Source organism: Mirounga leonina, unplaced genomic scaffold, assembly GCF_011800145.1.
Source record: "Mirounga leonina isolate KUSES-001 unplaced genomic scaffold, KU_Mleo_1.0 Mir_115, whole genome shotgun sequence".
Classification (NCBI taxonomy): Eukaryota; Metazoa; Chordata; class Mammalia; order Carnivora; family Phocidae; genus Mirounga; species Mirounga leonina.
The window spans coordinates 88,636,107-88,662,322 of NW_023270268.1; the positions used below are offsets into that span (position 1 = coordinate 88,636,107).

At 50.8% G+C, this 26,216-nt stretch overlaps 1 protein-coding gene across 2 annotated transcripts in view; it reads right to left on the reverse strand.

Annotated features, from left to right (window-relative positions):
* PDIA5 (protein disulfide isomerase family A member 5) overlaps positions 1 to 26,216 on the reverse strand; it is an 89,524-nt gene that overhangs the window by 47,244 nt on the left and 16,064 nt on the right. The window contains exons 2-7 of one of the 2 annotated variants that reach the window (XM_035000014.1): positions 21,656 to 21,782; positions 18,649 to 18,736; positions 8,900 to 8,983; positions 8,603 to 8,648; positions 4,502 to 4,594; positions 511 to 571 (exon numbers count right to left, since the gene is read on the reverse strand). In XM_035000014.1, coding sequence (XP_034855905.1) covers positions 511 to 571; positions 4,502 to 4,594; positions 8,603 to 8,648; positions 8,900 to 8,983; positions 18,649 to 18,736; positions 21,656 to 21,782 — 499 coding nt within the window. Of the gene's footprint in view, positions 1 to 510; positions 572 to 4,501; positions 4,595 to 8,602; positions 8,649 to 8,899; positions 8,984 to 11,695; positions 13,705 to 18,648; positions 18,737 to 21,655; positions 21,783 to 26,216 lie in introns of those variants that run through there. The other variant, XM_035000015.1, reaches the window with a different exon arrangement.

Consider the following 26,216-nt stretch of genomic DNA (forward strand, 5'->3'; position numbering starts at 1 on the left):
CCTCGCAGGTGGCCCTGGCAGAGATGTGCAGGAGCCAGAGCTGGGCAAACAGCTGCCCCAGGAGGCCAGCCAGGCTCTGGACGGTGACCGGCCCCAGTACCTGAGAGAGGACGCTGAGACGGAGCACGGCTCCGGGGGCACCTGGCTCCCCCAGGCCCGCAGCTGGGGGGGAAAGGGCTTCAGGCCCCCAGGAGGCAGAGGGCGGGGAATGGGACATGGCGAGATGGCGGGAGGATCTGGAGAGGAGAGCCATACTGTCACTGGGTAGAGCTCAGGGTAAAGAGGGCAGAAGGATGTGGATTCTAGTGAGAGAAAAATTGATGCGGACAGCAGGAAGAGAGGAGCCAGGTGAAAAGGCAAAGAGGCACAGAGAGAGAGAGTGGGATGAGGGACACCCTTCACACTTTCAGAGAGCTGGGGCAAGCTCCCAGTCCCCTGCCTCCCACCCCCCAGCTGCCCCTGCAAGAGTCTAAACAACTAACTCTGGCCCAAAGGAGAAAGGTCACTCACAGGGAGCATAGAACATCATCAGGAGTGGCTTCTCTTCCTTCTTCAGGAGCCGTCTGAAGTCCTGAGACACAAACAGAGAACATGGCAGGTCACATACACAAGAACATGACAGGGAGGCAACACCTGCTCAGGGGCCCACAGCCTCGGCCGGAAGAGCATCGGGGGTGGGGGTGGGATTCAGAAGTCCCGAGGTCTGACCTGAGATGTGGGGCATGCAGTCAGAGTTACCGCCCATCAGGAGCTGGATGATGGAGACAATCTGTACCATCCCCGCATATTATAGACAGGGAACCTGAGGCCCCTCCCAAGGCCACTTAGTGTGATGAAGTAGTCAGCACCAGGCTACCAGCTTTACCTTCAGCTCCACCTGAACAATTCAAAGACTGCAAGGAACTATTCATGTCCCATGAGGCTCAATGAGGCTGCCCCTTCATGTGATTTATGTAGTGGCTTTGTTTTTTTGGGGGGGGGGTTGTTTTCTTATAGCCCAACTTGGCCAGATGGGGATCTAGCTGCTCGTTACAGTAACACAGGGTTAACCCACACCCGCTCATCTCTTTCCCCAGCCCTGCTGCCACCGTCCATGTGCCCAGGAGTCCACTGTGTGCACAGAAGCATACAGATGAGGCGAGCCCCCAAGCCCCCGGAGGTTACAAGCTAAACAGATCATTTGTATTTGTAAAACCCTTAGAATAGCACCTGGCACGTTATTAGGCAATACATAAGTATTTCTTAAATAAATACAATAAATGTAAAAAGACAAATGGTCACAACTGTGCTAATGGAGAGACTTCAGTGTAAGGCAGGGTTGGAGATCCTTCTTCCAACGAGAGTCAATGATGTTCCGGAAAAAGCAGATCTATCAAGGACTGCAGAGAAGCACAATGACAGAGCATGTTTTGATTAAAATAATTTGCTTCTCTCTAACTGGTTTCCATAGAAGAAAATTAGAGATTTTTCTCTTTTGAATAATAAAGAAAATAAAAGGAGATTACAAAATGCAGCTTTCTGGCAGCAACAAGGCATTAGGTAAATAGATGAGGGTTCATCCCACGCAATGGAATACTAGTGCATCATTAAAAACGATGAAGAGGCATATTTAATGTCACAATAAGATATGCATGTTACATTAAGTGGGGGGGGGAGCAAGTTACAAAGCAGCATATAAAATGCAACGACACTTTTGTGAGTAAAAATATTTATGTATGCACTATGTCGAAAGCCTGGAAGGCTAGAGAAAATACCAGCAGTGGGTATCTCTCAATGGGAAGGGATAGGGTAATTTTTTTTTCTCTTATGCTTAAGCTGTATTTTCCAAATTTTCAACAATGCATATGTATTACTTATAATTTTTCAGTTAGATAAAAAATATTACAAATATTTTGTAGGAATTCAAAACATTTTATAATTAAATTCTGAAAATGTTCACTCTTGTTTAAGTAACTAGAATTATGTAATTCTACTCATTGTAAGGAAGAATTACTGACTAAGATCTTTGACCCTGACAACGGGTAGAAAATGCAAATGCTCTGAAAATGATCTTCTGAAATCCCTGGAGATAAAACCTGGTAAAGATCTGAGACGAAAAGATTTTTTCTGAGCCTCTAACAATTTGGTTTCATACCCTAGGTAGAAACAAATATTACATTCAAAGATGCTTAACTGCCTTCAACAGTGTGGAATTCTAAGCTCACAAATACGAATCGGCAATTCAAACTTGAATTTGGAACTTTTAGTTATCTTACGTAGGGACTCGATCAGCAGAAGGGCAGCTATACCTTAGACTTCTACGGGAGAGAAGACAGCACAAAATGTAATAAGAGTACTGCCCACAGGTGTGAAAAAAACTTTTCTGCTTGATATTTCTAGTTATAGAAGAGTGATCTTTGGAGTTTTCGGACATGAACATCTTAGGGGAGGGAGGTAGCAAGCACTCACTTTCCAGAAAGGCTAGAAATGCGCATTATCACAAAATCTACCTAGGAGCAACAGTGAGTTTAGGCTGCTTGTATTTTCATAACTACAAACCCAGATGTCACTACCTCCTGACACTTGTCCATCTTCCCTTGCCCCCAACATGCTCTCATCTTTAAAAAAAAAAAAAGCATAGAGCCCCCTGTGGGGCCTGAACTCAAGACCTTAGCTGAGATTAAGAGTTGGACACTTAACCAACTGAGCCCCCCAGGTGCCCCTGCTTTTTCTCTTCTGACAATACTGGCATGGTCTATCCCAGAGAAATGCTGATGCCCAGCCCCTTAATTCAAATTGCCACAGACCTACTGGGTTAGCCCACAATGATCACACATGATCCCTTCTCCAGGAAGTATAAATGGCATCCTTTTCTTTTGGGCTAACAAGCATTAAGGGTCAATGATTTTAAATGAAAAGGGAAGGAAAGGCAGAAGAAGATAAAAAGTACATTTTACATTATCAAGATAAGAACAAACATTCTCCAGCTCATATCACAAAAACAAATGACAAGCATTGGTGAGGATGTAGACAAAAAGGAACCCTTGTGCACTGCTGGTGGGAATATAAATTGGTGCAGCCACTATGGAAAGAGTAGGGAGGTTTATCCAAAAATTAAAAATGGAAATTCCATATGATCCAGTAATTCCACTACTGGGTATTTACCCAAAGGATATGAAAACACTAACCTGAAAAGATAAATGCACCCCTATGTTTACTGCAGCATTATTTACAATAGCCAAGATATGGAAGCAACCCAAGTGTCCATCCATAGATGAATGGATAAAGAAGATGAGGTATATATACACAATGGAATATTACTTAGCCCTAAAAAAGAGATCTTACCATTTGCAGCAACATGGATGGAACTAGAGGGTATAATGCTAACTGAAATAAATCAGTCAGAGAAAGACAAATACCATGTGATTTCACTTATATTTTATGATTTCACTTATATATCTAAAAAAAACAAAACAAATGAGCAAAACCAACCAAACAGAAACAGACTGATAAATTCAGAGAATAAACTGGTGGTTGCCAGAGGGAAAGGGGGTAGGGGGTGATGAACTAGGTGAAAGGGATTAAGAGGTATAAACTTCCAGTTATAAAATAAATAAGTAACAGGAACCAAAGTACAGCATAGGGAATACAGTCAATAATACTGTAATAACTTCGTATCATGACAGATGGCAACCACTCTTATCATGGTGAGCACTATGGAATATATAGAACTGTCAAATCACTATTATATATCTGAAACTAAAATACCACTGTATGTCAAGAGTATTTCGTATTAAAAAAAAAAAAGGACATTCTCCTTCCACCTACAATACAGCACGGCTTGCCTCACAGACCATGGGGAATAGAACAAAGAAGTTCTTGCCCATCCTATGTGAAGGCACAGTCAAGCAAGTAAAGTACCCATGGATAAAGATGCATATTCAGGTCAGGCGGGGCAGGCTTAGAAAGAAGGGAGGGTCAGGATTGTATGGAGACTATGATTCAACCACCGTTCTATCCCGACCCCCCATCCTAGCCAAATCCAGAATTGAAAGCTTAAGAGAATAAATAATTTGTTCAAATTTACATTAGAATTGTAGAGACCCGACCCAACTCTCTGGAAATCCAACCCAAACCTCTGAGATTATTCTTAAAGAAAACAAAAAACAAAACCCACTTTTAAAAACACACAGCCAATCCCAGCAATGACTGAGTTACATAATAAGGAAAGGACATTTAAATGGATATTCCTATAAGGAAAATCTAAACCCATTAAAATACATTAAATAAGGTGGTGAAGAAGGGAAGAAGCTCTCAGGCAGCCAGCCTGTGATCTCCTGTGGGTTCCACCGTGGAGCTGGCAAGAACAAATATTAGGGGCCTGGCAGCCCAGCTCCCTTGGAGGAAAGCACAACTCATCCCCGAAGACTCCCCTTTCTCATTTCCTTGGACATCTCCCCTAGGGAGCACCTGGTTGTGGGAGGCTTCCAGTGTCTACCAGAATTGATGGGGAATAAATTACCTTTTCACTGTCAATGTGGACAACATCTTTGGCTCCAGGATCTTCCTCCCACAGTGGGGGCCCTTTTGGATCCTTCAGAAAGGCCACTATGGACTGAGGAAAGGAACAGAGAAGGGAAAACTCGTTTTAGCCAGCAAAGAGGGAGGTGGGGAAATCAGGAACCTGCCCCATCTCCCTGCCCGGAGACCCACGCGCCTGTGCAAAGAGTCTGCATGTGGCCAACCGCAAGGTGCAGTTCCATTGCCCACTGACATCACTGCTGAGGGCCCTAAAAATGCACCCCCACCACCTCCACCAAAATTTTTCAGCCACGTGACACCTGACTCTGGTCAGCTGATCCATACCTCTGTGCTTCTTCATGGACAGAGAAGAGATTTGACACAATTCATTGGCTTATTTAAACCAGAGACACACTCATGCTTCGGCTAGGTCTCATCTCCTTCAGGAAGCTCTCTGATCAATTTGAATAAAGCTGTCCAGTCCTGTCCAAGGACTCCACATTCATGCACAAAAACTGTCAACTGCACAAGCAGGTAAGCACACCTACTTGTCACCTGCTCAGTACTGTGTGATCTAAACTGGTTTGGCAGTGTGTTAAATCCTGCATCCTCTGTCGGGCTCAGGCAGGGTGCTCATCTCTGTGGCTGCCTGGTTTGCTGTACTTCTCTCCCTGAAGACCCCCCCTTCTAGTATATGTGCTGCCAAAGCGAGCACTGAAGACCCCCCCTTCTAGATGCTCAGGATGAAGATCTGACGAAGACCTCCAGGTTAAAGGGCTTCAGTAGCCTTTGTTGTGTGGACAACTGCCTCAAATCTCACCCCCTCTGTGGAAGACACATGTGGGGCGGGAAACTGGGCTCATGTCCCTCCACTGCCCTCTATCCCTGCCACACTCCACCGGTCCGGGACAGGAGTGGCATTCCCTTCCCTCAGAGAGCCACTCTGGGAAATGGTGCTCAAAGTCTGTGAGAGTCAGGAATGAGTACCAGAAACCAGCCAACCTCCATCCCTCTGACTCTGGAGGGGAGCTGCTGGCCTCCATGTCAACACACAGAGTTGATGCAAGATTTTGTGACTTCTGTCTACTTCAATCAAGCTCCAACAAGCAGATGACAAGCTGGCTGTGTCCACAAGTGTGGTGGGAGGGAGGTGGGCTGAGGTGAGAAAAGGAAACACCCTCTTAGCAAGGCTGTGCATTCAGCCCATCCACTGGTCACACACACAGGACCTCAGTGAGGCCTACTCGTTCTGGACACCCCATTTGGAAAGAGCTACCATGGAAGAATGGGAGCCAGCTAAGATTTCATAGAATTTCATTCAGGTAATGCTCCCTGGTCATCCAAATGGAGCTATGAAATGCCTCCTGGCAAAAGAAGAGGGGCCACTTCCACCATGGCAAAGGCAGATCTGCCTCTCCTCTGTCCTTGTCAATGCTTTGCTGCAACAATATAAGCCGAAATGGAAGTGGCAGGGCCTCCTGAAACCCATGCTCACCCACAGCTGCAGAGGCACCTGCCCGGCCTGGGCCATGTGAGAAAGATGCTTTTAAGTGCCCATCTGTTTCAGAAACACCTGGGGCAGCAGTTCTCAATGCAGGGTGCACGGCAGCCTTCAGGAGCCTGTGAGACCTCAGACCGCTGTGAAAGCACTTACTTTATACTTACTTTAGTAAGCATTTACATTTACTCACATGGCCACATTTTACATTTATTTTATGCAAACATACTGTTTCTAGGGAGAAGATCTAAGCCTTTCAGTAGATTCTCAGTGGGATTAGGAACCCGAACTAGGTTAGGAACTATTGCTCTCAGGGGGCTACTGTCCGCACATCAGCAGGAGCTGAGTTAAAGGGTAAGCACTGTCTCCTGTTCTCCCACTGCTAGCCCCAGCCCCAGCCCCGCCTCAGCATCAGGGAGAAAAGACATGTGGATGCCAAAAGGAAAGGAGTCACCTCTGCTGATGTACTGAAACAATCATACTTGCTTTTCAGGTGATTATTCTTGTTTAACTGAAGGTGCATAATCCCATCCATAGGTTCTCTCCAAATCAGTCTGCCCGACAAGGTCTTAGGTGGAAAAGTCTGCAGGGAGCAGCACCTGGAAGGTCTCACTCCCTCAGCCCTCCTGCTCTGGGCGCTCTGAATCCCGGGGAAATGGCCCCACAACTCACACCTTGGTTCTCAGGACATCTTGGTGGCTGGGAAACCACCCTCACAGCTACACGGCCTTGGGAGAAGGTCATCAGAGGCTCATCCGAGTTTTGGCTTCCAGGCATCTCCATTCCTCACCACTTACACATAGTAAGGATTTTGCTGGACAGACTGCTGACCAGCAAAAGGCCACTTATACAGGAAGGTCCCCTCTTTCCCCTCACTTGTCTGGCCTCTGGCTTCTGTAGGGGCCACAGTGCAGTGCCTGTGACCAGGTCCCTGGCAAACCATCCAGCATGACAGCAACTACAGCCAGAGCATGAGCCTGCAACCATGCACCCAACCCTGCCAGGGACTCCTCTGTCTCTCTGGAGATCGAGGCCCAAGAGGATCCCTGAGAGGAAAACCAACCTGTGACCAAGGAGGGCTTTGGTCTTGGCCGCTCCTGCTGAATGAAGAGCAGAAGCCATCAGGCAGTCATGGGAGACACTATGCCTCTTACTCTTGCTCTGGAGAACTCCAGGGACTCTACCCCAGTCCCTGATGGCCCTGGGGGCTTTGAGTCTCTCCACTAAAGACTCTGACCCTGTCCAACACAGCCCTCTTCTCCAGCTGCAAATCACAGGAAGGATGAGGAGTGAGCAGATGCCGCACACCTGGTCCTGGTAAGGGGGCGGACAAAGGCCAGGACTCAGCCTCCCCTACCTAGCCAAGCTCACATTACTCCGGCTCCTTGCTCCTTCCCAGCTACTACAGTTCTTTCTGAGCAGCTGCAATTTCCTGCTCCATGATCCCAGGACGACTCAGAGGGAGCCACTAAATGTAAACTGAACACAGCCTCCAAAACTAAAACAAAAAGCCCCCAGCCCCCCCTTCCATCCCTGCACAGCACTTCCCCTCCCCGCCCCTGCCCAGCCACACCTCTTCCCAGGGAGCACATGATCTCTCCCAGGGCTTCAGCTGACGTCTAACACAGAATAAGAGGCTTAAGCAACCCTAGTTTGTAGAACTTTCTCTAAGTGTCTAAGTGGGTGTTAAGATGAGTAATCAGGCCGGGTCTGTATAAGGTAAAAGCTGTAGTGACTTCAAAAAGAACGAGTGTTGGTAGATAAACAGGAAATGACCGGGGAGCTGAGAAGAACAGCAGAGGAGAGGGGCCCTATGGCTGCACAGACGGATAGGCAGGAAAAAATGGAAGGAGACGGAGAGAGACAGAGAGAGAGGACCGTGGGGTCCAAGCCAGTCAGCTAAGCAGGAGAGTCTGAAAAAGTAAGTTCCATCTATGTTGGGAAGAGAAGAAATACATGGCCCCAGCTGGGGCAGGGGAAAGCCGCCTGGACCAGACACAGGAGGAGACTGGATGACGGAGAGAATGGGTACACTGGAGGAAGAGAATCCAAGGGCCACAGAAGGACTCGGGGTGGGGGCAGCTGCTTTGTGATAACAGCACCCACGGGTCACAGGGCCTCCACACCTATTTTCACTGATGCTTTTCTCCGTCTACTTCTAAATTGGATCTGTAGCAGGGAGGAACTCAGTGACATGGGCATGTCATCTGAAACGAGCTGCATCTGCTGACACATGCCTACCTGCCTATGTCCGGCCCGCCTGTGCTCACCTGGCCACAGCAAGTCCCCCCCAGCCTTTGGAGAGCTAGCATGGACACTAGAGACCCAGGCCTCTGGAGGGGAGAGGCATACCGTCACGTGCCTCCCTGGATGACAGCTGATAGATTCATACACTTATCTACGAGGCTGGTCATCCCCGCTGTGTTAACAGTTACAAACTTCTCCAGATATTCTGCTGACATGTGCTCTAGAGATAAGAATCCCTCAGGTCATTTGGAAGAGCTATCTGTGCAATCTTCCCTTCCTTCTCTCAGAGAGAACCTGCCAGGCTTTTGGCATCTGTTCAGACGCTACCTCTGCTGAGAATGAGGGAGGTAAATTTACCTTAAATGTCACAGCTCGGTTATATTCAGTATGAAAGGCACCATCCCTGTCAAACGAAGAGAAAAAGGTGTTAACTTTAAGAATGGTTGTGAAGATACATACCTTTGGTTTCCTGCAGCATCTTAATAACATTCAGCTATTGAACATGGTTCAAGATTAAAAAAAAGAACTGTAAACACAGAAAGAAAAAATCATTCTGAAATAAAATTAACCTAACTAAAAACCACCATTCCCTGAGAATACCAATGAAAGCTTTCAGCACTTACTTGGAAATTGGAAATGCCCACATGTACTTACTGGTAATGGAATAATTCAACCTTTTTGTCCTTTGTGCTCAGGTCAACTTTCATCTTCTTGCACAATTTTCTACTCTCGGCATCACTGAAAGACACAAATGTCAGGAACCATTTGTTACCGGAGGTCCTCACAAAGGTGTTGACGGTAGAATCTGCTGGTGGCCTATGAAAAGCCTGGTACCTGGGAATTCTCAATAGCAGGTAAGGCCCTGACTGCAGACGCACATTCAGAGACCTGAAGGAAGGACAGTAGCCAACAGGAGATGGGCTGAGCGAGAAAGACAGAAACAAGCAGACGAGGAGGGTATATCACCACACGTGGGGGGCAGCGCGGACAGCTCTAGACAAAGCAAGTGCCCAGAAGCACAGTGGGTGGACAGCCCATTCTAAGAAGGAAAACAAACTACAGCATACATCTGTGGCTCCCCATCTTGGCCGCTCATCAGAATCATCTGGGAAAGTTTAAAAAAATAGGGATTAACCTGGCCCCACTCAGATCACTACTTCAGACTCTCTGCCTCGGGCCCAAGCCAGTTTTTGTTTTTAAAGCTCAAATGTGTGCCATGTGCCACCTGCTGGATACCGTCTGACCCGGAGAAGAGGAAGACGTTCTACAATGCTGACGAAGTTATGAAATCGGACCAGGTATTGACAAAAGCCACACGGGGAAAGGAGAAAGCTTCCGCGAAGTGCAGCATCTGCAATATGTACACGCCTGCAGTTCTCCTAACAAGAAACGTCAGTCCGGTGCCACTGACGGCTCACAAGGTGCTCCTGCCTGATTTCACCTAACTTGGTTTCCTTCCTGTTAGATCAGTGGATCTCAAAACGGGATCCCTGGACCAGCAGCATCAACACCACCCAGGAACCTGTTAGAAATGCAAATTCTCAGCCTCATCCCAAACCCACTGAATCAAAACTCTGTGGGGACTTGAGCAACTGTGTTTCCAGGAGCCTTCCAGGTGACCCAGATGCAGGCCACTGCCCTGTTCGGGCTCTTCCTCCTCTCCCCAACCTCTCCAAGGTTTGGCTTCCCCTGTGGCCTCCACCAGCCGCTCAGCAACCTCATCTGTCTCATGGCTTTCCCCATAACCTCACCATAGTCAGCCAAGTCTGCCAATGGCCAGACAGAGGCGGCCGGCTACCCCACCCACGGAGGGCCCTTGCCCCACATCTGCCTGGGCTCAGTGAGGTTACGTCAGCCACCGGTCCCCACCGGTCCCCTCTGACTACACTGCATGAGAAACTCTGTTCGGCCAGGAATGACAGCCACTTGAGGGAAGCCCCTTCATCCTCCACCTGTGCACACACCTCACCACCTTCTACAGCCATCGGCTTCACACAGCTGTGCACCACCCCCAGTACAAATCAAACCAGTCAGCTCCATTCTAAAAGCAACACTCATCACTGGACAAGCAACACTGTGGCACCTCATTTCAAGTGTGACTACGCACTTTGCAATTCAAGAAGCCTGTCTGACTGGAGAGATGTGTGTGGGTCAGAGAGGGGGCCGCCCTCCTGCCCCCACCCCAACCCTATCTAGTCCTACCTGGGGCAGCCACCGCAGCTTCCAGCCCCGGGCCTGGCAAACAGCAGGGACTCAAACGAAATGCATGATGAATTCCAAAAGGAAAGGCTAATCACATGGCAATGTGGCAAGGACACTTAGAGACAGGGAATCCAGAGAGAAGGGATCAGCAGGGGCTGGGAGGAGATGCAGAAGGACGGAGAGGATACAGCAGAAAGCCCCGGGAAGGGCCGCCCACGGAATCCGGGAGTTGGAAATGGGTCCCCTAAAGCCCTGTGGGGATGCCATACACACCTCCACTGACAAGAGCTTTAGCAGCCTGGGCCTGCCCTTCCCGCAGGGGCTCCGTGGTGAAGCCAGGCCTACGGGTGGTAGGTTTGTTTGCAAACGACTGCATCTAAAGTGCCCTTTCCCTACCTGAGCTCATCCCCCAAGAGAGAGGACTCCACTCGGGGTGTTTACAAGCGTTCACTTGGCACTTGCCCTGTCCAGCTTTGTTCTGCCGGGCTCAACTGTTCCTGGGTGACCACCTGATGTTCACCCAACTGCAACAAGAAACAGCGGCCGGGGCAGGAAGCGATCTTGAGCAGCTCAGGCCTCCCTCAGCCCCATCCCACACCCAGCAGGGGCACCCAACCAGCCTGCTTCCACTGCCACACCTGAGGGGGCCGCTCAGACTTCACCAGGCAGTCAACGGAGGGGAGAAGCGCCACCCCATGCTGGCTCTCTTCCATCGAGCCTGGCAGCTGGCAGCTGCTTCCTGTGACTTCCACAAAGCAGAGAGAGGTGGGACAGGGCTCAGAATCACTCCAATCCCAGTCCCTGCCTTGATCTGGCAGAACCTGCTCCAAGGAAAAGTCTTGCTGCTGCAGCCGTAGGTCCCTGGTGAGCTCAGGACAGGCATAGGGGCTAACGCTCCAACGCAGCTGACTGGGCTGAGTGGAGCCCGGAGGGCACAGAGGTTGCCCCTGCCTACTCCTCAGCATGGACCCCGGGCTGCAGGTCTGGCCCAGCCTGCGGCCCCCGCTCCAGTTAAGCCAGTCACAGCTGTCTCTGCCACAGGATTCCTTGTTGCAGACTCGGTGCAACCCGCTTCCCTCCTTGGGTTCCGACACTCTGCAAGGATTGCCGCCTCGCCCCTGCTCCCCACACTCACACACAGCTGGGCACGAATGCCAATGAATGTATGCTCAGAGGGGTCTGTGGGGAGGCAGCATCCCGGCCTATCTGAGCACCTCTGGCCCAGACCCCAGAGCCTCAGCCACGCACCTTCCGCAGTCCTGCACGCCGTTCCCCACGGTCTTTCTGTCCATGGCGGTGCGGCTCCACATCCGACCGTGTCCACTATCACCCCCATCGGAAACGTCTGCTCCGGGAAGGCCTTTGTTTGGCTCACAGCTGACTCTGCAACTGGCACGTAGCAGGTACTCTACGTAGCCTGAGCGAGTGAGGGAGTGAATGATGGTGTCTTGTTGCTCCTGGGGTAAGGCTCTACACTTTCGGCTCTCTGGGCTCTGTCTCCTGAGCGCCAGGAGTCCTGCCAGGTGACAATTCCTAATAGTACTTTCTCTGACTGGCTCCCCTTCCTCCCATTTGTCAGAGTACGCGTGTGTGTATGTGTGTGTGTGTGCATGCACAGGCACGTGCTAATCATTCAGTACAGACAATAAAAGTCTTAAAGAGTTCAAGAAGGGAAGAGAAATTACCCAAGCTCGGGACCTTAAAAGGATCTGGGTTGACAGATTAAGCACAATTAATTGATTTACTGGCTACCTTCCTCTCTGCCTCCCTTCCCCAGCCAGTGAGTGAGGCTCTGGCGGAAAAAGGCAGGAAGACAAAGGCAGCAATCAGGGAAATGAGAGGCTTTGTTGGGATGCAGAGGGAGGGAGAAAACCAGCATGGATCAGAGAGGGGACTGCTGTGCAAAGGCCCTCACCTGCCACTTCCCTGACTGTCCTGCAAGAGCGGACTGTCCAGCCAGTCTGTGTGCTCGGGAGGCTGGAGCCCTGCCTCCCTCGGCTATTGACTCACCCAGACCTGCTACATCCTGTCCCGCCCCACCCCCCCTTAGCCCTCTTCTACCGAGAATGTGGGGGAAAGATTCCAGAGGCCTGTACACACACCCCTCGCCACCCCCAGGCCAGAGAGACGAAGACACACACACGTGTATTTCTAAGTGTTGTGGGCTGGCCGACAAGCAGCATGGTGGCCGCTACCGTGCGTGCCGCTGTGTTTACCAGATCTTCATGTGCGGTCACGGTCATCCAAGAGGCTGGCCACCCCCACCCCAGGGAATCAGGCCCAGGGATGAAAGGTGGGGGGCAAGAGCAAGAAGGAAGAGAAGAACCAAGGTGCTGGAGGCTCAGGGAGGGGAGCCGTGCCTTTCTCAAATCACAGCCTATGGAACCACACCCTCCCTGGAGAAAGGTCCAGCTGCCAGCTGGAGGGACTGACGGCTTCTAGATCCGGCTCTGCCATCAGCCAGCCTGTGACCTCTGGTGGGGGCCGTGGTTTCCCGAGCTGCAAAATGTAGGAGCTGTCCACAAGAGGTGAATGGGGCTTTCAATTCCTCTACAGGGCCCGGTACTACTAAAACATAAAGCGGGCTGCCTATATCCTGACCGGTGAATCAGGAGCCAGACCCCAGGAAAGAAGATGGAGACACAGAGAGAGCGGAACCTCAGGCATCTCCCTCCAGCCCACCAACTGGGTCCTCGCTCAGCAGGTCGGCATCCTTAGAGCCACATAAGCTGGGGGCAGCTTCCTGCAGCCAGGCGGGACGCGGAGCATACTGTCCTGGCCACGGCGTGCCCCTGGGTAACCTGGACTTTCCAGGTTCTGTTGCCCCATTAAAGCAGCAATAAATCTCTTTCTCCCATCTGCCGGGTCCAACATGGTGGGGTTCTGAGCAGATGGACCTGTGGCCCCTGAGGTGGGCAAGTCAGGAAATGTAGGAAGGGCCTCACTCCTGAGACATGAAGAAAATGGGAGAGGACTAGGAGCGAGTGAGCAAGAAAAGCTGTCAGAGTGACTGCTAGGTGCCACGTACCCAAAACAACCTGAAAGAACAGGGGGAGGGCATGAGGCGGGAGACAGAGAACAGCCTGGAACAGCGGGGTCTTAAACCTGGACCAGCATTGGTGGGTCAAGTAGCACCCTCTAATGAGGGACTTGGGACAACAGGGATCCTCCCGGGTTCGGCTGTTCTTTATGGTACCTACCTCCAGAAGGCACAGGATGAAGGAAGACGTACACAGCATAGTTAATAAGAGGGATGGGAATAAGAGAGGAGGCGTGCCCTCTCCTCCCCCTCCTGCCCACCCCCAGCCTGGAGATTCTTAGGCTGTGCTCCCCAGCAGGGTCATGGCCCCTACCACGAGCATGGAGCAATGTGCCGGGAGGCATCTGAAGCCTCAACATAAACACGGCCCTTCTCCTGGGAGTCTGCTTTATCCCCTGGTAAGTAATGTTAAACATGCTTACATATGAAGAAGCAAATGCTAAACTTAAAGAATTTTTAGAAGAAAACATAAGACTTCAAAATACGTGATGCCTGCCCTGGAAGGCCCCACGTCTGGGATCGGGGAAGGCAGCACTGCTCTGGGGGAAGCAAAGCAAATGGGAGAAAGAGAGCAGGGAAGAAGGAAACTGCGGCTAGGTAATGACCTACACCCTCAGGAAAAGCAAGCCGTGAGCTCCCGATATGCAGTGTCGGCCCAGTGAGAATCAGCCTCAGGAATTAGCATGCCAGGCACGGCTCCCGCATGCTGGCTCCAGCTCAGCTGCCCCGACAGCAGCACTCCGCGCCAGGGCTGAGCCCGATGCCAGGCTGGGGGGCACGAGGGGCATACCAACTGCCTCACACACAACCCCCTTCACAGCCGGACAACCACCACCAGCCAACCCGAGCGTGGCTGCTGAGGTTTGAGCCAGGAGGTGGAGTGAGGGGAAAGGGAGAGCTGACAAATCCCTGGACAGACGCCAGACACCCTACAAACAGCTCACAGCTATGAGCTACAGGGCCTGGGACCTGGGAGAAAACCAACACAGAGGGGTGCGTGTGCCTGCAGCCACACGTGCAAGGGTAGGGACGGAAGAGCCAGAAAATCGAGAAAAAGGGGGAAAAGAAACACTCAGAAAGAGAAGAGGAGAAAGACCAAAAAACTAGGGGAGGCAGGGACCCAGAGATGGGGGAGAGGTGACAGAAACTAGTAAGGAGGACGGAATAAAGCAGGAGAGAGGCCAGCAGCTCTGAGGGAAGGACAGGAGAGACATAAGGAGCAGACACCCAGAACGGGGGAGACACAGAGAAAGACCCCCTCCCCCCAAAAAAAAGACTGCCACATACTCACATGCATACACACACACCAAACCTGGCAGCTTCCAGGATTTTCTGAACCAGGCTATTCAGTGATGAGAACAGACTGGAAGATTGAACTCCATGGTTCACACAAGATTACGCTGAAGCCCAGAGAGGGGCAGCGACTTGCCAAAGGTCCTGCAGCTATTAGCTGTCCGTCTAGACTCAAAGCCTGGCCCCATGCATGACCTATAGTCCTACAAGTCCCACTGTATCCCCAAACTTCTTAAGGGTCAGAGCAAAACAGCCTGTGCACTGGGGCTGACTCTCATGCTCAGAACTTCCTTAGGGGCATCCTCTCAACACCCACCCCCAAGAAAGGACCGTTGAAGAATGCATGCACCATTTCTCCCCCTCGGCTTCTTCTGGCAATGCCCTGAACAATCCTGCCCAGATGAAAAGTAACAGTAAAAATGGGATCTCACATTTAAATTATATTCTAGAAAGAACTTCCATTTGCTGGCTCCTCACCACAGACCTGGAAAGGCAGCAGAATATGTACTATTGTCCCATTTACAGATGAGGAAACAGACCTGTCCAAGGTCACAGGGCTCCTAAGTAGCAGAGCTGACCCTTCAACCCAGGCCTCTGCCTTTATCCCGCATACCTTCAAAGACACTTCACACCACAGCACTGTCTTCTTTTGCCCTAGAATGCCCCCTGTTCCCTTCACCTGCCCTTCAAGGGAGAAAAGCAGCGTGGGCTCTTCACTCAAGGCCTTCCCGTTGTCGCCCCCCTCCCAAGCACTGGCATCCTCATTCTAGCCTCCAACCCTCTGCTGGCAAGGCAGGAAGCACAGCTGGAAAGGATGAGAGATGGGGAACCTCAGGAGGGCCTGTGCGAAGGGAGGCACACTCTGGCTGACTACCTGCTATTTAATAGCTGCGAGGATAAAAAGTGAGCAGACGTTGGCTCCGTTCCACCTGCTCACTCCACTGCAGACAGCAAGAGAAAGTGTTCCCGAGAGCACTTCTGCCCATCCCTGGAAGCATCTCATTCAGATTCATAAACACAGACTGAACATATTTAGGACACAATGAGAGCTGTCATACCGGGCCCTAGGGTTAACGTGGTGGGTTCCCCTAATGGTTTACAGGGCACTTTCAGAAGTCTAGGACCAGCAGGGCAGAACCAGCTCACGCCCTTGGGGAGTTCCCTGTGTAATGCTTATCCATGAGAACTGCCACCCCCAGTGGCCTGCGTGGACTAGAGCCCCAAGTTCTGTCCCTTGGGCTGCGCTGGGAAGATCTCCTTGCACCCTGCCTCTGACTTCAAACTTGGACCCAGATACTCCTGCTTCCAACACAACTCGTTAGAGCTCCATAATCCATCTACTTATCTAAACTATTTTAAAAGCCATGTAACATTTCAGTTTATACTTCCTCTTAGAGGGATGAACTGAGTGGCAACTATGTGGAACTGTCTGTCCTTTTGTCTTAAGGTTACCTCTTTAAGCTCTAAGATGCCCCCCTAGATTTTCATCACAGCACATCAAAAGTCGCAGGATTATTTCTCCCATTGGCACTTTTATTGACTCCAGACGTCATGTCTCCGAAAAAGCCCTGGATTCTAATGTTCTAACCCTGGCCTCCCCCCTTTTAGTCCTGCCCCTGCAGGGAGCAGAGCAGGACTGCTGGCTCCACACGCAGCAGCAGAGGACCCCAGGCAGTACTCGGGGCCCACACCACAGGCAGCTGCCTGCAGGGAAAGCCAGGGCACTTTAAAGACCTGGTACTCAAAGGTCTTTACCCCAAATGGTAACTCAACTTTCACTGTGAAGCTTTTCTCAACCTTTCCAGGCAGATTAAAGGGGTACCCCTCACACCCACAGCCTCCATTGATTGCATTTCTCACATGGACTGTAATCACCGGGTTCAGTGTCTGCTTCCGCCTTGCACGCTGAGCTCCTGAGGATGCTATTCTCCATCTGTGTACCTCAAGGCATACGGTAGGTGCTTAGGAATGTTGCAGGAGAAGGCAGCAACTACATCAAAGCTCTCCTTCCCATTTCTGCCACCTGCAAGCCTGAGAACTCCCTGTGATAGGTTCTACCGGCTTGGCAGGCCAGTGTCATCTCCAGATATGGAGATTCCAAAGTGCCCTGTCCCCTCGAAGAGGTTCTGTCGCTTTGCTAGTCACACGGTGCACTCCTGGGAAAACGCGGGAGACTGAGACACACCTAGGAGACAACACTTTTGGACCAACTATGAACTAGGATTAACCGGTGGCCAAGATCTCACCATATGTCTGGTGAGCAGTCTCTTCCATTAAATTGGTATTTGAATAAATCAGGAGATGTGAGGCCAGAGACAGGAGCATGCATGCGCAGCAAACACCACTCAGCTACGACTTCTGTCATCTCATCCAGGGCTTTGTCAAAATATAAGTCTCCCGTCACTTCTCTCCAATCATGGGCAGGACAAACTTGAGGCCGTAAACTTATAAATCAGTGTGTCCCAGAAGTTCATTCACAAAACGGCTGTCTAGAATTCCGACTGAAAGGGAAGAAGACTGCACTGGAGCTGAGCCCGAGAAGCTCAGCTAACCCACAGGCTAGCAGCCAGGCTGTGGCTCGGGCAAGAACAGCTACAGGAAAGGTTACGAAGCCCTCTGTAGGCTGTCCAGGAAAAGAACTGCCTCTTTTCCCAGCAGAGCCCCACCTCTTCCCCGTACTAACAGCGATGCAATATTCTCCTTTCCCCTCCTCTTCCCAAGCCCCTACCCCTGAGAGACCCAAAGTCCAGGTGAGAAGTGGCTGGACACAGTGACTCTGGAAACACTTCCTGTCCTCAGTCGGAAGCAGATGTAAATGCTGATATCCGCCAAGTGCAACATAGAGCCCTGCATACAGTAGGTGCTCAAACATACAAAGGACAAACCTGTTCTTAGTTACCTTTTTTCCTATGTTCCTTCACTCTCTCTGTGCCTTTTCTGTACTTAGGCCAATCTACACCAAACTGAGAGCTAATTATGTAACGAAGGGGTGTGCCTATGTGCATGCACACACACAATGCACAGACAGATGGGCAAATTATTCCTAATGACTGAAAGGAAAGGGAAGCTGAGCACACCCTGGATTCAAACTCCCACACTTAGAAGAATCTGAGAATTCCATCAAGAAACTGCTTCCCTACCCTAAGAAGTAGCCCCCCTTCCTGCAGACACCTGCCTGTGGGCTGGTGTTTGGTCCTGTCACCTTAACACTGACAAGGACGTCTCCGGGCGGAGGGAGGTCGGGAAGGAGGAGAAGGAGGAGGAGGAGGAACGGGCAGCCCTGGCACCGGGACAGGCAGGGGCGGGCAGGGAGACACGGGTCAGAAGAGAGCTTTGGAAGGACAAAGCCACCTGTCCAGGCCTGATCTAATGGAGCCACCTCAGAAGGCAAGGCAGCAGGCCCTCGGACTAGCTGGTTCCACCACCTTCGCGCTGTGGGCGGTGGAGAGCTCTATCAATGACCTGGGCTGGGGGTAAAGCCCATGGTTCTTGCTGCAGACCCCTCCCCCAAGCAAGCCCACCAGGTGACCCTGAAAATAACCTTGCCTCTGAGCATCAAGGCCCCCTCTCCCACCCACTGGGAAGAAAAAATCACGTGACACATGACAACAGAGTAAAAAGTAAAAGCACTACGGAAAAAGGGAAGAAGAGTGGTGGGGCTGGAAAGAAGAGGTGGGAAGCCCGAACTGCCCCTTCTCCAGGCCACAGGTGACCCTACGGTAAGGTGAGAGAGGCTCTCCTACCGCCATCTCTCCAGCACACCCTCTCTCCCAGAGCATTCTTCAGGGACGATTCCCTACCCCACCCTCCAAATCCCCGAAGGAGGCCCTGCCCTCCAGCCACCATGCCCCATGTCCCCAGGACATACCCACAGTCTACCCAGCAGATGGTGCCTTGTCCTTTCACGGCCTGGGCCACAGTGGATAATAACCTGAGATGACTTTCAGCTGCAGCCTCTGTAAAAAAAATAAAACATTAAACATATGTGCACGAGCACCCCAGGACCACCTCTTGCCATCTTCCCTCAGGGGTAAGGAAGGATGGAGACCCGTCCTAGAGGGGAGGTCCGGGGCACCAGTAACAACACTGACCCTGAGCTCAACAGTTCGGTGAGAACGCGTCTCAGAATCCCCTGTTCCCCACCAGCCTCTGGAGCCCTCCTCACAGACACAGAACCCCCAACTCACCCCTCCTTTACGCCACACCTCACGCCCCGCTCTTCCAAGAATCTCTCAGCCAGATGTTCAACTCTCAGTAGAATCTCTGACTCATTACTTTTCTGGGACAAATTGTGAAAGTTCTATAATCAAATGATTACAATTCTGTAACTAACGTAGGGAACAAGTTTGCCAATTCCACATTCCTCTGTCCTGGAGCCCAAGCTGGGAGCTGACAAAAGCAGGGACCAGACCCTTCCTTTACTTGTGCATCACATCCTCACCTCGGCAGGGGCTCAGTACAACCTGGTGGTTAACTGAGGTTTATATGTGACACTAGACTCAGATGGACCACTGTCTAGTGGACCCAAGTCACATTTCACAGCCCATTTCCCCAGCAGCGACAGAAGAGCCAGCCCTCGCAGTACCTGGAGGGTCAGCTACAAAAACACGCACTATGCCTTGGGGCAGGGTGGAGTGAGCATGAGAAAGGAAGTTCTCCATGGGTCCAGGCATGTGGGCAAAGCATGGGAAACTACTGTGGGAGGGCAGGAGCTTGGGGGCAGAGGCTTGCAGCCAGGATTCCAACACTGCTGCAGAGGGGCTGTGGCCCATGCGTCACCTCTCCCCGTCACACCTGTGAGCTCACTTGAAGGGCCCCCCATGCAGACACTGAGAAGGAGAGCAGGTCTGTTGCCTCCGCCAAAAACCATAAGATACATCCCAAAGCCGAGCAGAAATGATGTCTGAATTATTTGGCTCCACAGATCTCCTTTTCTAGCGTAGATAACGGTAGCTGTTTGTGAATACAAAGCATGCTGAGCCTTTCATGTAAGTGAACAAAAAATATCTTTCTAGAGAGCTGCATGGAGCCACCCGAAGGAGGCACTCCCGGGAACCCCCACAAGCCCAACTAGAGGAGGAGGGCAGCAGAGGGGGAGAAAGCCATCACCCCACCATGCGTTGGGGCTCAGACAGGGCTCTCTGGGGCAGGGGGCAGAAGCTGAAGTTGAGCTATATGAAGCACTTCCCTTCTGAACCCCACCTTTCAGCAGAGGAAAGGGAGGCCCCGCTTGGGAGGATAGGAACGGAGAAAATCCACTTACTGCACTACTCCACAGCCCACTGAGGGTCACACATCTGCAGCAGGTCCAGGCAAAGGGGCAGGAAGGCAAAACCATCACGTGGGTCCTGCTGCCCAGCAGTCCAAGGCAGAGAGGACCCCAGGAAGCACTGGAACCCCACTGCCAATGAGTGAGCCAGCGGCCAGGTGAGGGGCAGAAGAGAAAGTAAGAGTGGTCCAGGCCCTGCGTCCTGCCCCACAACTACCATAATCATTTCCTGATCTCAGAGCCCTTCCGTCATTGTGGGATTAACACATTTCCTCCTACCCTCCAGCAGAGGAAACAAAGTGGGGGCAGCACAGAGGGCCAGCTCTATCATCTATCAGCCGGTGGCCGTCAGACAAGTCAGCTAGTCTCCCTCTGCCTCAGTTTCCCCACGGGTAAACTGGAAGCTCTCTGACAACCTGCACTGCCTCCCTCATGGCAAGGAGCAAACAGGAGTGTGTCCCAGGAGTTCCTTGCAGAGTCCGTGTAAGATGATGAGCTTCTATGACGGGACCGACCCAGAGAAGGAATTGAGGGCTTCTGCATTGGCAACCGCCTGGCTCCACGAGCATCCAAGGGGGTGAGCCATGCTTATTCAGGGCCCTGCACCCCGGGCCTCAGGAGCAACTCTGCTTCTCCCTTGCCTCAATTTCCCCCTACTCTTGATAACGGAGAATGCTAGACACATGCCGGGCTCCTAACAACCACCTCAGGAAGTGTGTGCCAAGCCCTCAAAAGGGCAAGAAGTAGCAAGTGCCAGGGTGCTTAAAGGATGTAGGCTTCAGGAGAGACACACATCCAAAACATCCATCAGCCCCAGTGCCAATGAGTGTCGAGGATGAGCTGCCAGGGAGAACTATGCCCGGAACTGGCCCAGCCACTGGTTGCTTCTCCAGGGCACAAAAAACTTGGCATCCTTAGGAGCAGTGAAAACACTTAACTCTGCTGGAACAACATCAACAGTCAGATGTTCAAAGTCGCAGCCAAGAGCTAAGCAAACCTCTCTCCATCCACTACGCCCTTGCCAGCCTCAAGGTCAGAAGAGGCCAGCCACGGCTCCTACCCCCACTGAAACTGCTCTGTCCTGCTCTTGGAGCCCACTGCCAATTCAGTCCCGTGTTCTGACCCCAGAATGGGACAGATGGGGACCAGCATGGGCCAGGGCTGCCAGCCTGGGTGCGTGCTCCCAAGCTTGGGACCAATTCAGCTGGCGACTGGCCAGCCCCGTCAGTTAATCAACAGCTCTGGCGAAGCATGCCCTATCATGGCCAGCCTGTGCCTGTCCAGGAAGCCAGAACATCCATCCCCACTGACCACCATCCTCCATCCCCCTTCACATACACCCTCTCCCTCCTGATGTAGCGAGGGCTCCAGAGGCTCTTCCTAAGAAAGACTGATCACAGGAACTGAAATAGCCTCCCAGGGACCCAAAAGAGACTGAACGCACACTCCCTGGTGCCTCTACCTCATTTTCTGGGGAAAGCTGACAAGCCTGATGACCCTCGGGCCCTCCCTGGGTGGTCCTGAGGTCTCTGCCTCCCGCCTATTCCCCAAACCCAAACAGTCCCATCCCCAATGGATAACCCCCAAGGCCAGGTTGGGTACTCACCAGATTTGGAGTAGAGCACCAGCACATTATTCCGGGTCCTGAGAAGTTTTTTCAAGTCCTTGGGGTCAGAAATTCTCTCGATGAGTGAGGAGACCTTTGTGGAGGACAGCCACATCGGCAGGACCACCTGGGGATCGAGAGGCCAAGGACCATGAGCCCCAGCTTCCTGCCAGGCCCAAGGAAGAATGGGTGCCCGCAGACACACTGCCTAGAACACACTCTACTTCAGAGGCAGAAGGGCACACCAACCCTTCTCAGGACACTGCACCAACTTTTCCACCTTATCCCCTCCCCAAATCACCAACAACCCTCCCCCAGGACACTGCCCAGCCCATTCCCAGTCTCCAACTCGCCACTCCTCTTCAGGCCCTTTTACAAAGCTGTATGAGCTGCATACTACACAAGCAGGCTGCATGGATGCACTAGTCACCTACTCAATCCAGGCCCCTCTGGGAAGTCAGTGTCTGTACCCCACACTGCACCCCAATACCATACACCAGGGAAATGTGAAAACTCCATCCCACCTAGAAGCACTGAAGCACAAAGCCACAGAAAAGTAAGATCACTTCTCATATTTAGGTTGGGAATGGAAGGTTTTCAGCTTTTCCCACTTAGCCAATGATCTCAGGAGGCTAGCCAACAAGAAACGAACAATTCTTCCCAGATAACCCGGAGACCAGCCTTGGATACTGGAGGCCCCAAGCACCTCTGCAGGCACAAGGAGGGGTGGGCTGGAAGCAGGCTGGGGAGGAGGTGTGTTAAAAGTCTGAGTCAGGAACAGTCACACAGCAGATCCCCTCACCCAGCCCACATAGCTAGCCAGCAGCCCCTTGCCTAGCTGGCAGAAAACACAGGGCTACTATATGGAGAGACTAAGAAAAGCTCTGCTGGGAGACACCAGGCAGACAGTAGAAGTATGGCCCTGAGAGAAAACAAGGGGATTAAGGGAAAGTCTACAAACTGAACCTTGAGACACCCATCCCCCTGAACCCCCACTTCCCTGACATCTCCCCTCCGTTTTCCAGAATGCTGCCAGTCTTATTCCCCCAGGCAGGAGATTACAGAATTTTTCTCTGTGGAAACTGAGAAGCACAAGAAAAACAGCCTAAAGATGGTGATTTGGAGATCCTCCAAAGAAACAACTGAGTTCCCACTGAAATGCCCACTGTGAGGCCCTCTCAGTAAACAAGCACCCTCTACCTCCTCCTCACACTCACAGTCTCCAATGCATGTGCCAGTGCCTTGCTATTCAATACAGATAACCCAAGTTCCCCAGATATTTGAGGAAAGCCCTCAACACAAAAGACAGGGATGAAAACGAACTAAAAAAGGATGACATTTAGAAGAAAAGGAATGGAAAACAGCAAAACTATGATTATTATTCTCAGAGAAATGAAATGCTGCATCCATAAAACAAGAATAGAATGTGGGGTGCCTGGGTGGCTCAGTCGGTTAAGCATCTGCCTTTGGCTCAGGTCATGATCCCAGGGTCCTGGGATCGAGCCCCACATCGGGCTCCCTGCTCAGCAGGGAGCCTGCTTCTCCCTCTCCCTCTGCCCCTGCTCTTGCTTGTGCTCACTCTCTCTGTCAAATAAATTTTAAAAATTAAATTAAAAAAAAGAATAAAATGCTACAAGAAAGGAATAGTCAAAGAGGATCAGGAAAAATTCTTGGAAAGTAAAACTCTCACAGAACTAAAAAATTTCAATACAGTTGAATGTAAAATTTTTAAAAACTCCTAGAAAATAAAACATAAAATCAAGAAATAAAAAATAGAAGAAAAAGGTAAGAAAAATAAGAAAATGGATCCATTAAGTGCAAGAGCCAAATTAAAGTAACCCCAGAAAAAGAAATAAACAGAGGAAAAGAAACTTTCAAAAAAAAAAAAAGTACTTCAAGAAAATACCCCAGACTAAAAGAATGTAAGTCTCCAGTTGAGAAGGTCCCACACAATGAACAAAAAAAGACTCTCACCAAAGTACATCTCCTAAAACTTTCAGAACATTGCTGATAAAGAGGAGATTCTGAAAGTTTCAAAGAAAAAAACCCCACCACATACAAAAAGATCAGGTGTCAAAATTGGCCTAAGACTGCTCATCAGCACAGCGGAGGACAATGAAGCGTTGCCTTCATGACTCTCATGCAACATGATCACCAACTGGAATTCTATATCCAGCCAAACTATCTGTCAATTGTGAGTATAGATTTACTTAGGCTTAAGAGCTCAGATGTGAAAAACTTACCACCAATACACCCTTTCTAGGGAAAATACTGGAAGTCATGCTCCAGCAAAACAAATGAGTAAAAAAATCAGAAAGACATGGAACCTAGGAAACAAAGGATCCCACAAAGAGAGGCAAGGAGAATTACCATGTTGATGGTGAACAGGAGTCCACGACATATACCCTGTAGTCTACAGAGCAACCAGTCCATAATGGAGCAAGGACAAAGAGCTATGGATGAATGTGGTCAATAAAAGGAGGCAACTGTAGATGATCTGATATGCTTGATTATACTGATCAGTTAAACAATCCGACCAAAGTAACATAGCTAATAAGTAACAGGACCAGAACCTGAACCTTAGTCTATTTGACCTGATGCCCTCTCAGTCCATTGCCTCTTTGCAGCCAGAAGTCTTGAGCTGCAGCTGAGCTCTACCAACTCAGTAGCTAAGATGCCTAGCCAACATCACTCAACCTTCTACGACTTAGTGCCTTGCATCTGACATGGAAATAATGATACCTCCCTAGTGGAACTGCTGTGAGGATGAAATGGGGTAACTTAATGAACATTCTTTATAAATCATAAAGCACTCCCAACGGTATCAGTTACCATAAATTTTAATACGATGTTCCATCTCCGCAGAGTACAAGATAGAAATGTGGCCATATTCTAGTGTTTCTGAATATAATCTGCCATTGGAATGCAAATGTTCCTTCTCCCCAGGGTAAAACTATCCAGGAGGAGGAGCTGAGGATCCCTCATTCTGCCCTGCCAGAGCTGGGTACAATACCCAAGGACCCACTGCCCTTACGTAACCCACCTTGAGAGCTCACCAAAAAGTTCATTCCATTATATTATTACATGTTGTTCTCCTGTTCTCAGGGAGCTAATGGACTTCAGACTAAAAAGTCCATAGCTCAATGCACATGATTGAAGGAAAAAAAGAAAAGAATCTGTTGGAAAAACACACTGATGTTGCTCCAGTTTTAATCCTCAGATAACATGGTCAGTCAGGAAAAACAACTGCCCTTGCCCAGTGCCTCGGTACTTTGACCTGTAGACCAGCCCTCCTGGGACTGGCAGGCACCTCCACTTCTGGAACTGGGGAGAAGGGAAGGGGAAAGGAGCGAGGCTGGGCCCAGTGCCCACCTGCCCGTGCAGTGCAGTGGCATGCCCTTGGGCCACTGACAGCAAAGTGTCTACAGCAGAAACCTCAAGCATCAAATCTTCAGCTTCCTTTCCATCAAACCCAGTTAATCCCTTAGATCGTCTAACCAACAGCCACCCTCACGGTAACCAAACCACTTTCCAGCCAGCCACCAAAGCCTCTGGCCCAACGTTCACCCTCACACAGCAGAGAACTTAAGCTTGCAATAAGGAATGCACTGAGCAAACTGACTGCTTGCACACTATCACCCAGTATGATGCAAGGGTTCAACTGGGCACTGCCCGCGGCCACCCTGGTTTACAACTCCCTATGGAGGTGTCTCCTTCCCCCCTGCGCCCATCCCTACCCCAACCCTAGACTGACTAAGAGCCCTGGAGGGCAGGGCCCAGCACAGTGCCTGGCCCCTTGAAAGCCCCCAGGAAGTGTCTGCTCAGCATCACAACCATGACGTATCACACTGGTTACCACACTGCTGACTCTACAGAGGTCACCCACTAGGAGCATGTCATAAAGTGAGTCCGTGGCAGCTCTTGGGAGACCTGGGAGGGACCACTGAAAGCAGACAGACAACAGCGCAGTGATCGTCTGGATTCAAGTGTCGTGGGAGAGTGTGGGTGGAGCCAACCCGGGGGTCTGGAAAGCCTGGCTCAAGAGCCTCCTCTGGCCATGCCCTTAGACTGGGCAGCCACCAGGGAGGCTGGGGGCGGAAGAACCAGCTAGGTGGCTGCCCAAGGGGAAAGAAATGGGTCTAGCCAAGAGCCTCAGAAGGAAACAAGAGAACTCAGTGATTATTCCTATGTAAGCAAGGAAGGAAGAGAGAAGAGGCTAAAATGATTCCAAGGGTTCTGGGCTAGGTGTGCGGAACGAAAGCCAAAATGGAAGAACTGAGCAGCAATGGCAGAAAGGCTCTGGTCTTCTGTTGAGGAAGGTGGTAGATAATATACTCAGGTGTGGACATGCGGACAGTACAGGCATCCTCCAGGCTGGAGAGTGAGCCCTGAGGCCAGTGAAGGCTCCAGGGTCGGCGTTCAGAGGGAGAAGACAAGGGAACACCTCAGTTGAGGGGCGGAAGAAGGATCGGGAGGAAGGTCAGGAAGGAGAAGGTGGGAAGCGCTGCATCAACACAGACCAGGGAGGAGACACACAGAAAAGTGGGTGAGGGATCTGCAG